This window comes from Misgurnus anguillicaudatus, chromosome 18 (genome assembly GCF_027580225.2).
Source record: "Misgurnus anguillicaudatus chromosome 18, ASM2758022v2, whole genome shotgun sequence".
In the NCBI taxonomy this organism is placed as follows: Eukaryota; Metazoa; Chordata; class Actinopteri; order Cypriniformes; family Cobitidae; genus Misgurnus; species Misgurnus anguillicaudatus.
This window is the reverse complement of record NC_073354.2, coordinates 6824487-6837360: the sequence shown is the minus strand read 5'-3', so window position 1 is coordinate 6837360 and position 12874 is coordinate 6824487. Positions and strand designations below refer to the sequence as shown.

At 37.7% G+C, this 12874-nt stretch overlaps 1 protein-coding gene across 1 annotated transcript in view; it reads right to left on the bottom strand.

The window, feature by feature from the left end:
* Positions 1–12874, bottom strand: part of rngtt (RNA guanylyltransferase and 5'-phosphatase) — a 153744-nt gene that overhangs the window by 134595 nt on the left and 6275 nt on the right. The window contains exon 5 of the mRNA XM_055185675.2: positions 3101–3176. Coding sequence (XP_055041650.1) covers positions 3101–3176 — 76 coding nt within the window. The remainder of the gene's footprint in view (positions 1–3100; positions 3177–12874) is intronic.

Sequence of the window (12874 nt, the reverse complement as noted above, 5' to 3'; positions counted from 1 at the left end):
ATTAAGCTGCTGGCTTTGTTTCTAACTATTATTTTGGCAAGTCCCATAAAACTGCCAACGTGCCTTCTGCTCGCTGCGTCATGTAAACCATGTGCATCATATGTCATGTCAAAATAAGTGCCTGCTGCACACGTGTGGAAAAGGTTTATGATACAGAGACGCTCACATTCACAAAATACTCGCAAGACACTAACTTAACACTAAACTCTGATTACACATGAGATGTAAGTATCTGATAAACGTGAGCGTCTCTTTTGTCATAAACCCTTTAGATGCATGTGCAGCAGACTCGTATTTTGACATGACGTGTGACGTACATAAGTTTACATGATGCGCCAATCACATATTTTGACATGACAAACCACACACACGAAGGAGCTAAATACATGTTTTGACGAACTTTGCATCATGCGCCCTCGAAAAAGAAGTCACCGGCTGCCACTGCACTCATGTTTATAACAACTTCACATGATATAAATAAGACAAAAGCTATAGGGGTCTTTACTGCCACCATGTCTTACATTTTAAGATTGTCAAATGAATTCTAACAAGACTGCATCACAGTATTGTCTCAGTCAGATGCAAAAATACCTTGTGTACATGCGCAGAAGAATTGTGCTTAAAGGGGACATTTTACAAAAAAATTTAAGATTTCAAATAAATCTTTGGTGTCTCCAGAGTATGTATCTGAAGTTCAAAATACCATATAGATAATTTATTATAGCATGTTAAAATTGACACTTTGTAGGTGCGAGCAAAAATGACTGATATCTTTACTAAATGGCAGTGCTGTGGTTGGATAATGCAGATTAAGAGGCGGTATTATCCCCTTTTGACATCACAAGGGAAGCCAAATTTCATGCTTGCAGAGAATGGTTTACCAAAACTAAGTTATTGGTTTGATCATCTTCACATTTTCTTGGTTGATAGAAGCCCAATTATAGCACATAAACATGGAAAAAGTCATATTTTTATCATATATTCCCTTTAAATTCACATCTTATATATATATATTTTTTTTATTTACGTATCACATGATTCTCGTCACAGAAACATGCAATAGCAGGCAATGGCAACACCCATTATTAAGGTAATGAGGTCACACGCTGTACATTCTGCAGTGTTCATGTGTACTTTCATAACATTACATGAAGCAATAAAATAGTGTTGTGCCTTTCAAAAAGTTTGTTTTCTTTGCCTATATCTTAAGAACAACTTTCTCCAACTCAACTTTGACTTTGTACATTTATCCAGAAATGAAACGTGAACTCGACAAAAGATGCTGTGCGCTGCGTTGCCATGTAAGCTGCTTTTTGATTGAGTTCAAAATTGGGCTACTTTTAAACCGTTTCTGCGAGTTTATTTTTTCTCAAAGGATTTTTTGATTAGTTATTGGTATTTGGGCTCTGAATAGTCCTTTTGGGCTAGTTTTGAATGCCCATTGGGCTGGTTTTGATAAGCTTATTTGGCAACCATGGCTGTGCCCTTGTGCAGACGTTTGGTTTGGATTATATAGAATCCAAACCAAACATGTAAACAAAGCCAGTGAAAGCTGCACTCTTCAATTGTCATAATGTGGTTGTTTTTTGGAAAGTGAGGTGCGGGGTGTGTTTAATATTTTCTCAGGATGAATCACTCCAAATTAAGATGTTAAAGTGACACCCCTAATATTCATATTAACTAACTATACAATATAATAATTAAAAGGTACCCTCTAAAAAAATGCTGGGTTATTTTCAACCCAGCCTTGGGTCAAATTAACCCAAAGATTACGTTAAATATTACTCATAATAAATTAAAAACCATAGCACCTATTGATACTATTCAACATTTCAACATGAGTTCATTTCAGACAACAATTTCAAATTCGCCAACAATCAGGCAAATTCGCCAATCCTAATATGGCTAAGCTGATTAATATTAATTAGGTTCTACTGATTGGTAAGTAAGCTTTCTAATGGGGCATACACACCATACGTGATACCAAATGACGTGATATGGGCGGCGGTTTGCCGCAAAAACACGCGCTATTCGCTTTAAAAGCGTCATCGCCCAAGTTAAAAATATTGAACTCGAGCGAAAAATTATCATGACACGAAGTTTACTTGCGGGATTTATCTATAGTGAGTTAAGCGATGCCCAGCGTTTGGTGTGTACGTAGCATAAAGCATCAGTCGCATACCATAATTAATATTCATGAGCCAAGCCTTCTTCCAATGCCTGTCTTTTTAAAGTAAATCACAGAGGCTTAGCTTTAATATTTATGGGCCAAACTTCTCCATAGCAGCATTCATTTACTCCCAAATAATATCAAACTGAGTGAATCTACTGATACCATAGAGAATTTTTATTTTATTACAGTTATTCTTATTCTGATTCGGCAAGGACTTGATAAAGAAGTGCTGGTATTGACTGGTATCTCTAGTTTAACTTTAATTTGGTTCCAATGTTGCCCACAGCCATGAATTGGATGAGTTAAATGTAAATGTGCTTTAGCTAGCAATGAATTTCACAGCAGAACATCAGTGACGCCCCTCTGAATGCAGTTAAAGTCATAAACACTGACCCTGGCTGATATAAGTGACGCCTACACCTCTATGCATGCTTCTTTTAATGCACTCTCATTTAAATTTTACCAGATGGTTGCAGGGAAGATCGACTAGTGCTCCAAGTGTTTCCATTTATAAACTACAACTCAGAGTATGATGAGGTCTCAGAGCCCTAGAAATAACTTTATAACCTTTACCACAGTTAAACATCAACAGCACTGTTCTTCACTGCAGTAATAGGTGAAATGTTATCATCCGATGCTGTCAAGACTTCCTGAAAAGGTTATTTTTAAAATTACGGATGATTTCTTTCTTTTGAGTGCTAATGTACCCAAATATAGAGCAAATCTGTGTGCATTACACAGAATGATGACGTGAAATGTTGTTTTGTCACATCACCAAAATATCTGCATAAATCACGATATATATATATACCATAACCGTGATATAAGATTGCTCATATCATGATGTAAGATTGTGTTCATACCTCCCACCCCCAACTGTTACTGTACATGTGTTCAGTGTATGAGTGATCATATATGTTTTCTGACCTCCAGTCCATTTTCTCCACCAGGTAGGCACATATTAAAAAGCCTGTGCGGTTGAAGCCGTGCGTGCAGTGAACGCCTGCGGAAGACAAAGGACAAGAGTGACTAAGATACACTGAATCACAGATTATTCACACAGGCCACCCACCTACTGTACCAAACCATTTAACTGCACTTCACTGAAATCAAACTCATTATTATTGAGGACTTCTGTCAAGAAATTGTCCAGCGATGGACCAAAGGTTGTCAAAATCACTGACTCAAGAAATAAATATATATATGTTGTTATAGATTTACGTTCAGCAGGTGACCGATATATCAACAATAACTGCAAATCGACCAATATCTGATATTATTCTTAAAGGTGCCAACGAATGCATTGAAATAATATGTTAAATTGTTTTCTGATATCTAAATAGAAGGTATGCGGCTTTATGAAGTGACAAAATTAGAGACGGTTTTACATGTCCGTTTGCAACCCTTTGAATAAAATGACCTTATTATTTGAAAGGGTCATGAATAATAATGTTGAGCTCTGCTCTGATTGGCTGTTTCTCAGAGCAGCTCCTTCAGTAGCTCTGTGTGTGTAAACAGACCTTACGTTTGAGTAGTTTTGAGATTTTGAGGAATAATCAATTGTTTGGAGATTGTTAATGGACGTTTCTGAGTGGTAAGTTTGTGTTATTTCAGTATGGACCTGCAAAACGTAACTGTAACATCAATCGTAGAACTTCAGCCTAAACGCTAACATATAGCATTAACTAACATATAACAGTAACTCAGCAGTCACAACTTTGTTTTTAGAATTGTAACAACATTGTACTTAATTTATTTTGTAATTTAATGTTGGGGGTGTTCATCTCAACGGTAAAGTCACAGTTGGTGTTATGTTGAGATTGGCCTGTTTTTAAGAGGTCTTTTGCATGCATGAGGTTTATATAAGAAGGAGGAAACAATCATGTTTGAGGCTCACGATATATCAGTACTAGGGATGTTAACAATGAATCAATCTTCGATTAATTGTCGATAAGAATTAAATCGATAAAACATAACGATTGTTGAATAAGCAAGATCATGCACGTGTGTGCAAAACACATACAGCAGGAGAAAAAAAAGAAGCGAGTACGCAGAAGTTAACTAGCCATGATCACAACAATGCTTGATGCCAAACATACACCTGGGCTTTTTAACGTCATGCGAGACGAGGCTGGCAGCCAACGTAAAGAAATGGCATCCGCAGTGTATCCGATACAGAAAATGCAAATATGTTTAGGATACTGAAAGCAAAGACCCTCTTCAGGGAAGCCTGCAAGATTAGCATAGCAATGCTGCTATACACAGGGAAGTTATACACTGTGTCTATTAGTCATTATGTAAACATTACGAGAAGTTTAAATTGATGATTTTATCAAAACACCAACTACAATGACTCATTTTACAATCCAACTAGCATGTTATTTAGACAAAATAAAATATTTTAATTTGCGTGAGGAAGCTGGCGTTTTTACGAACACTACCATTGGCTATATGCCACTGCTGTAAAGGCGAATTGCACTATTATTGTTAAAGATCATTCAATTGACTGATCTTTATTTTAAACAATCACTTAATATGGGAAATTGCATAAATTGAAATCCCAAAACATTACCATGTACAGATCTATTATTATTCATCTATGCCTAGGTCAATACAATTTCATATTCTACGGCACCTTTAAATTAAGAGCATTGGCCAATAACTCCTGTTTGGACAATTTGCACGTAAAAGCCCAGGGTTTATACAGAAATCCTTGAGTTAAATTTACTACTTTTTACTACCTTTTTTACTACCTTCAGAATATTTTTTAAAACCATCACGACACTGAATTGCAAGTGTTAATCAGCGACCTTTCTATTATTTACACAGATTTTGACATATATAACATACAAAAAAGAATTAAAGTGAAAAAAATTCTTTTGACTGAAATATTTTTCAGGCCAAGTCATATTCCTTTACCTAACACTTTATGTAGGCGAGACCAATAGCATTTTAAGGGGAGATTTTTTTGCCATAAATTCCATATTGAAGTCTCATGTGGCATATAGCTAGCTGTAGTTTGCAGGGCATTTCAGATTAAGGCGAAACAGCTAAATAACTCACTATACTGTATAAAAAGAAAACATGAATATCACCACCTTTAATGAATCTTTTATTAATTATTTATTAATTGTAAATGTATTTATTTTAGCATTTACTAATAATTTTTTAATCAAAGTTGAAACTGTTAACATTAGTGAATGCACCATGAACCACCGTCAATTACTGTAATGACATAAACAAGAATTAATTAATGATTATATACTCTATATTTTTCATTGTTTGTTTATGTTATATAATGCATTTACTAATGTGAACAAATACAACTTTTTCATATCATATTATTCAGTACACATAAACAAATAATCCAGGGTCTGTTCTGTTCACACAACAGCTTACAGTCACAGCTCGAACACAGTAATGTATGAATATAAACCCTGAACGAGTAACTCGAGTCAAACTCGTGTAGAACTCGCACAGGATGTCTGTAACCATAGTGACAGTTGTAAATTGAATGACTGTACTTTATCAACAAAATATTATGTTACAATAGAGGCAGCGCTGATGTGCTAGTTTGTGCGCAATGTTTCTGCTGTTTACTTTCTCTTAAGACCTAAATGGTCGTGTTTATATGAGGATATTTGCAAAGACGGGATTTTTGAGGCATATGTGTTATTTAAGGCCAATAAAGCGGCAAAAATACCTACAACACAAGCTCAATGAGAAACGAATGCGCGGCTAGCGTGCTCCTCTGAAACAGAAACAGCGGACGCACTGTTGTTTGTGTTTGAATGGCTTGTCACTTGTTTTAAAACTGCTGTGCTTAAATATATGTACAAATGTTACGTTTTTGTGACCACACGCAAATGCAACTGCAAGAACCGACAGGTGGATGACATCAAAGTCGCGCGAGAGCATTTCGGAAGCAGTCTCCTCTTATGATTCCTCGTCAATCGCTCTCAAGGGATTTGGATGTCATCTGCCTTTTGGTTGTTGTGGCGCCACATGAAGTTTACCCACGAGTTAAACACAAACCCGTTGTACCAGCCACTGGCTATATCAGCATAGCATTAAAAAGCGTGCCGCGGATGATCAGTAACGTGAGAAATCATTTACCCCCAAAATACAGGACCCCTTACGTTAGTCATACTGTGCAAAGACACGCAATTACCTGTTTGGTGTTCTTAGCCCACGAATTGAAAGCCTTGCCAATCTTCATCATTTCGCTAAACCTTTTACACCTTTATCGATCTTCAAAACATCGGAGCCTGCATTTTAAGTTTGACCATGCTAGCTGAAATAAACTTTTACCTCAGATTAACGTGATACAGTCAGAAAACCCGGAGTGGATCCGGTCCGTAGTGATTACAGAACGCTTACTGCGGAGAGAGGAACGTGATTTGGCTCCACTCCAGGCTTTGATCACATCCCAGAGACGAAAGATCTTTGATTATTTGCCCAAATATGCGGGTGAATTGAACTAATTTCCAGGCATCATAACATTACAAAAGGCAATCGAAAATTTACTACCTCGTCAGATGACGCTTACTACTTTTTACTACTTTTTACTGGCCTTAATTTGGCATAATTTAATTTACTACCTTTTACTACCTTTTACAACCCCGCGGAAACCCTGAAGCCACAGTTAAATCGGAATTAAGTCTAGCGCATGTTACATCGACCAACAGATTTTGAAAATAAGCAACTGCCCATTATTTACGAAAGCAGTTGCTACCTAAACGTCAAAGGTTGACAAGGAACAAATTCAACCATAAAGTCTCCAATTGTTATTAGTGCCTGATCATTCATCTTGACATGAGCGCTTTATTTACAGCTTCAATAATTCCACAAGAGAAACACCAAATATGATGAACCATCAAATCATTCTCACGAGGGTACAGCTGAAATGATTCATTCTGACATTATAGCTTCTGTAAGATTTCATAAAAGAAAACACAATGAAAGCCAAAAATACCTCATATCACACATCTCACAACTCTCTTTTTCATCACATATTGATTAAACAAAAGCTTTTAAACTGGACTTTCTCAGTGACAACACAGATGCTTTACTCTCTTGTGTCCTGTCTGCAGGTCACTGTAGTTTTAAAGGGATACTTCACCTAAAAATGAAATTTACCCCCTTGATATACTCACCCTCGGCGTATATATTTATCTTTTTTCAATCTAAGTTATATTAGAAATTGTCCTGACTGTTCCAAGCTTTTTAACGGTAGTAAATGGTGCTTCTGATTTAAAGCCCAAAAAAGTGCATCCGTGCTTCAAAGAAGTAATTCACACGGCTCAAGGGGGTTAATACATTTCTTCAGAGGGTAATCGATGCGATTTTGTAAGAAACATTTATATTTAAAACTTTACAAACTAGCTCACAGGCTCACAAGAGACGTAGCTCCATGACGTAGCATACGAGATATAGTGGCGTAGTGACACCTTAGCCTTAAAAGACATTTAATAACTGTATGTATAATTTTTGATGGATGGATGTGGGGTTTTTTGAGCTTTAAAAATGGGGCACTATCCAATTCCATTATAAAGCTGAAAAGAGTCAGGATATTAATTTAATATACACTCACCTAAAGGATTATTAGGAACACCAGTTCAATTTCTCACTAATGCAATTATCTAATCAACCAATCACATGGCAGTTGCTTCAATGCATTTAGGGGTGTGGTCCTGGTCAAGACAATCTCCTGAACTCCAAACTGAATGTCAGAATGGGAAAGAAAGGTGATTTAAGCAATTTTGAGCGTGACATGGTTGTTGGTGCCAGACGGGCCGGTCTGAGTATTTCACAATCTGCTCAGTTACTGGGATTTTCAAACACAACCATTTCTAGGATTTACAAAGAATGGTGTGAAAAGGGAAAAACATCCAGTATGCGGCAGTCCTGTGGGTGAAAATGTCTTGTTGATGCTAGAGGTCAGAGGAGAATGAGCCGACTGATTCAAACTGATAGAAGAGCAACTTTGACTGAAATAACCATTCGTTACAATCGAGGTATGCAGTAGGGATGCACCGAATCCAGATTTTTTAGGTTCGGCCGAATCCCGAATCCACCGTTTAAGATTCGGCCGAATCCGAAACCGAATACCGAATCCTACTCGCATCCTTATTCCATTAACACAGTAAAGCACATTAATGAAGTAAACAACGTCCACAGCAGTGTATTTTTCATTTTATTTAATTTTAACTGTACATTATGCCAGGATGACAAGTTGGAAAACTATTTTGACAATTACCAAAAGCCTATGCATAATGAAAGCGATGCGTTGCGACACGCTCGTTTTTCCAATAAGCAAGCAGCTCCGCGCTGAAAACTATACTGTACTTTGAGTTAGAAGCTCCGCTCGTCAATGTCACAGTCTTCACACGGCCGTCCAATTACAGTGGAGGAGGGGCGGGACATTACCACAGCAACCAACCGGCTCACAGCTGAAGCATCACTGCGACCAAGTGCTCGGCTGAAAAACAGCTGGCATTTGGCGTCCTCAAGGCGTTTTCAGCCGTGTTTAAAAGTTTTGGTGTGTCCAGACCCTAAGGCTTACCGAAAGAAAAAGCTCATCTCCACGTCAGCACCCGATGTGTGTAATCAACGGCCGCGTGACGTCGACCAGCGTAGCGCAAGCCTAGGGTTCGGTTCGGTGGACAAAAAATCTAGGATTCGGCCGAACCCGAACCCCGTCAAAAAGCCCAGTATTCGGCCGAATCCGAAACCGAATCCTGGATTCGGTGCATCCCTAGTATGCAGCAAAGCATTTGTGAAGCCACAACACGTACAACCTTGAAGCGGATGGGCTACAACAGCAGAAGACGCCACCGGGTACCACTCATCTCCACTACAAATAGGAAAAAGAGGCTAACCAAATTTGGACAGTTGAAGACTGGAAAAATGTTGCCTGGTCTGATGAGACTCGATTTCTGTTGATACATTCAGATGGTAGAGTCAGAATTTGGCGTAAACAGAATGAGAACATGGATCCATCATGTCTTGTTACCACTGTGCAGGCTGTTGGTGGTGGTGGCGTAATGGTGTGGGGGATGTTTTCTTGGCACACTTTAGGCCCCTTAGTGCCAATTGGGCATCATTTAAAGCCACAGCCTACCTGAGTATTGTTTCTGACCATGTCCATCCCTTTATGACCACCATGTTCCCATCCTCAGATGGTTACTTCCAGCAGGATAATGCATAATTACACAAAGCTCGAATCATTTCAAATTGGTGTCTTAAAAACATGACAATGAGTTCACTGTACTGAAATGGCTCCCATAGTCACCAGATCTCAACCCAATAGAGCATCTTTGGGATGTGGTGGAACGGGAGCTTTATGCTCTGGATGTGCATCCCACAAATCTCCATCAACTGCAAGATGCTATCATATCAATATGGGCCAACATTTCTAAAGAATGCTTTCAGCAGCTTGTTGAATCAATGCCATGTAGAATTAAGGCAGCTCTGAATGCGAAAGGGGGTCAAACAAAGTATTAGTATGGTGTTCCTAATAATCCTTTAGTTGAGTGTATATCCTATTGATCTGGTTTAAAGAAAAAGTCACTTATACCTAGGATGGCTTGAGGGACTTTTTTAGGGTGAACTATCTCTTTAAGAAATAAAGACATTTTCTACCATATAAATTCTCTAATCATTTAGTTATTTTATTTTTTTACAGTAAAAAGACTGGGCCAGACATTTTGCAATTGCTGTATTGAAAAAAGATGGTTCAAAAAAGGCCCATTTTGTGCAGTATCACAAAAGATTAGCACTTTGAAACAACATAAGGGCGAGTAAATAATAACAAAATGTTCATTTTGAGGTGATCTGCTTCTTTAAATATTTATTTCTAGGACTATTTGTCCTTGGGAACATGTAGTACAGCGCCAGAGCACATTCTTTTATCTTGAATATTTCAAAACTACCAAACACAATAGAGAAGTACTGCAGAAGGACTGCAATGAGCACAAACAGCGCTGAGGATTGTGGGTTGTGACCTGGCATTACCCAGAAAAACTCAACCATCCAGTGCTGCAGAAAAGCTGGATTCATTACTTCAGTCCTTGAACACACCGACCGCAAATTACCTTCTGTTAGGAGCTATTGTGCCATTAAAGCTCATTTATTAGTACTGGAGCAGTCATCTGCAGGACTAGTTAGCACTGCACCTGTTTCTCTTTTAAACATCCATGCATAACGTTATGCCTCTATATATGCCATATTATACAATAAAATTGTGCATTTTTAGTTTTTGCTAGACTATACTGATGGTGCTTCTTGTCATTAGAAAGTAAACTAACTCATCCCAAACCATTTATGCTTCAGAGATGAATGATAGTAGCCTAAAGGGATAGTTCGCCCAAAACAGATTTTTTTTTCATGATTTACTCATCCTGAAGCCACCCGAGTTACATATATACATCTTTTTACATGTATATAGATGTACATCAAACACATCTTTTTGAAAATGTCCTAGATCTTCCAATCTTTACAATGAATGAATATGGGGTCCAAAGAATGTGCATCCACTGTTCGCAAAACCAATCCACGCTGCTCCGGGGGATAAATAAAGGCCTTTTAAAGCTAATCAATGCGATTGTGAAACTTTAAATATATATTTCTCTTACAAAATTGCATTGATTACCCTTAAAAGGCATTTATATTTATCGCCCAGACTTGAAGGAGCGGACCCCATATTTATTTATTATAAAGAATAGAAGGGCTAGGACGTTTTCAAAAATATCTGAATATGTGTTTGTATGAAAAAGGATGGGCGTATGGAACTCGCGTGGTTTCAGAGTGGGGTAATTTTCATTTTTGGCTGAACTATATATAAGTGTGGCTTGCTAGTATGTTTTTTCCTTTTAAGTGATTTGAGACTCTTAATACAGAAATCAAACAGCCATAAGCCCTTCATAATCATCAATAACAGCGCTGCATTATGCCACTTATTGTTAAATAAACCTAATAAGAGAGCAACGGGCTTAAAAATCTATTACATGTGGTAATGAAGCACTCTACTTTACTAAATTGGATGCTATGAAACATTTCAGCACAAGACTAAAGACACTAAAGAAGAGTGCACAGACACTAAACTCTTATGGGAGGGGGGTTAACCATAGACATTATATACGTAGACACCTCACTTTCACTTTTTTTACTCCAATGTCACCTTAGGGGCTCGGTAGACTCCTCATGCTAAACATAGGCAAAGTGTCAAAAAAGCAGTTGAACATGCGATGTAGTATTTCTATGCCGAATGCACTTCGTCAAGTTTCGAAAAGTTTTTCTCGAACGTGAAAGATCCATACGTAGCAATCTTGCATTGTTTCTTTTTTTGGGCAATTTCAGTGCCAGAAGTCCAGTGGAAGTCCTTATATGGGCACTTCACTCAGCGCACGAGATCAAGAGCTGACACAAAATCAATGTCACCAAAGAACAGTTTGTGAAGCTTGTTCAACTTTCCAATAAACCCAGCATTATGGAAATAATGGATATATATCGTTTATTCAGGGAAGCGGCGGAGTTGTGTGTGTGTTTGTTTCGTTGTTCGTTGAAACCCAGTCATGAGTTGCAGGCGGTAAGTAATACTGCAACAAATGTCTGTGTTTTGTTGGCATTGGCAATCGTCGCGAAAGTGCACATAATGTAAATGACACGAACATGTAGGGAATCGTGAAGTTATCCAGAGATAGTGAGATAATGTTTTGTGTGTATTGCTTGCTCGTGACTCGTTCCGCCCGTAGTTCGCCTCCAGGAGCTCAGGTTTATTTAGAAAGAATCTGTCTTTTATAAATCTAATAAAACTAAAGACTCTTTGGAGATAGTAAGAGAGGAAGTAATCTCAAGATTAACATGAGATTAGCAGAAACAGCGTTTGTTATGGGAGCTTTAAAAAATAAAGGTGCTTAAAAAGGTTCATCAATGCTTTAGAACAGGGGTCTTCAACTACTCTTCTTCGATGTGAATATGATGTGGGCCTTTTACCTCTTATATATTTTTTACTTTGACCTACTACATAAAATATTATTATTATGTCTTATAGGCTGACTTGTGTTGTTTTGTCACTTTTTGTTATAGGTCATATATTTAAAAACATTCAAAAACTAAAAAGATGCACACTTCTTGTATCCAGTATTTTGCCTTTTAATTACTGAAAAACTCACATTTTCTTTTTTTATATACATTTAATAAACAAAGAGCCAAATGATAACAGTTCAACTATGAACATTGCACAGAAAAGTGCAAGTGTAAATAATCAAAATATGTATTTTTGTATAGCACTAACTCTAATGCAAAGCTCTTATGGTAAAAACAAAAAAACGTTTTGGTTTATAACCTTCACGTAAACATACGTATGCATGCAATCACAACATATAGCCAGTCTTCTACTAATGATTAAAATTGCATTTCATGCTTTCTCTTTAAAATTTTTAGAAAGATATACGCTATAAATCGCTTTTACAATGTACACCAGATCCAGTGGGGACTGTCATGCTGCGTTCAGACCAGCCGCGGTAGAGGCATCAAGCGCGAGTGATTTCAATATTAAGTCAATGTTGAGACGCGTTGAGGCACGTCTGGAAGTCTCGCGCCACGAATGAGGGATTTAGAGCAGTGCGGTAGACGCTTTTCCCCCTCATTCGCATGTCTAGTTTGTGCAAATTGAGCGTTGCCGCGGGAAACGCACGA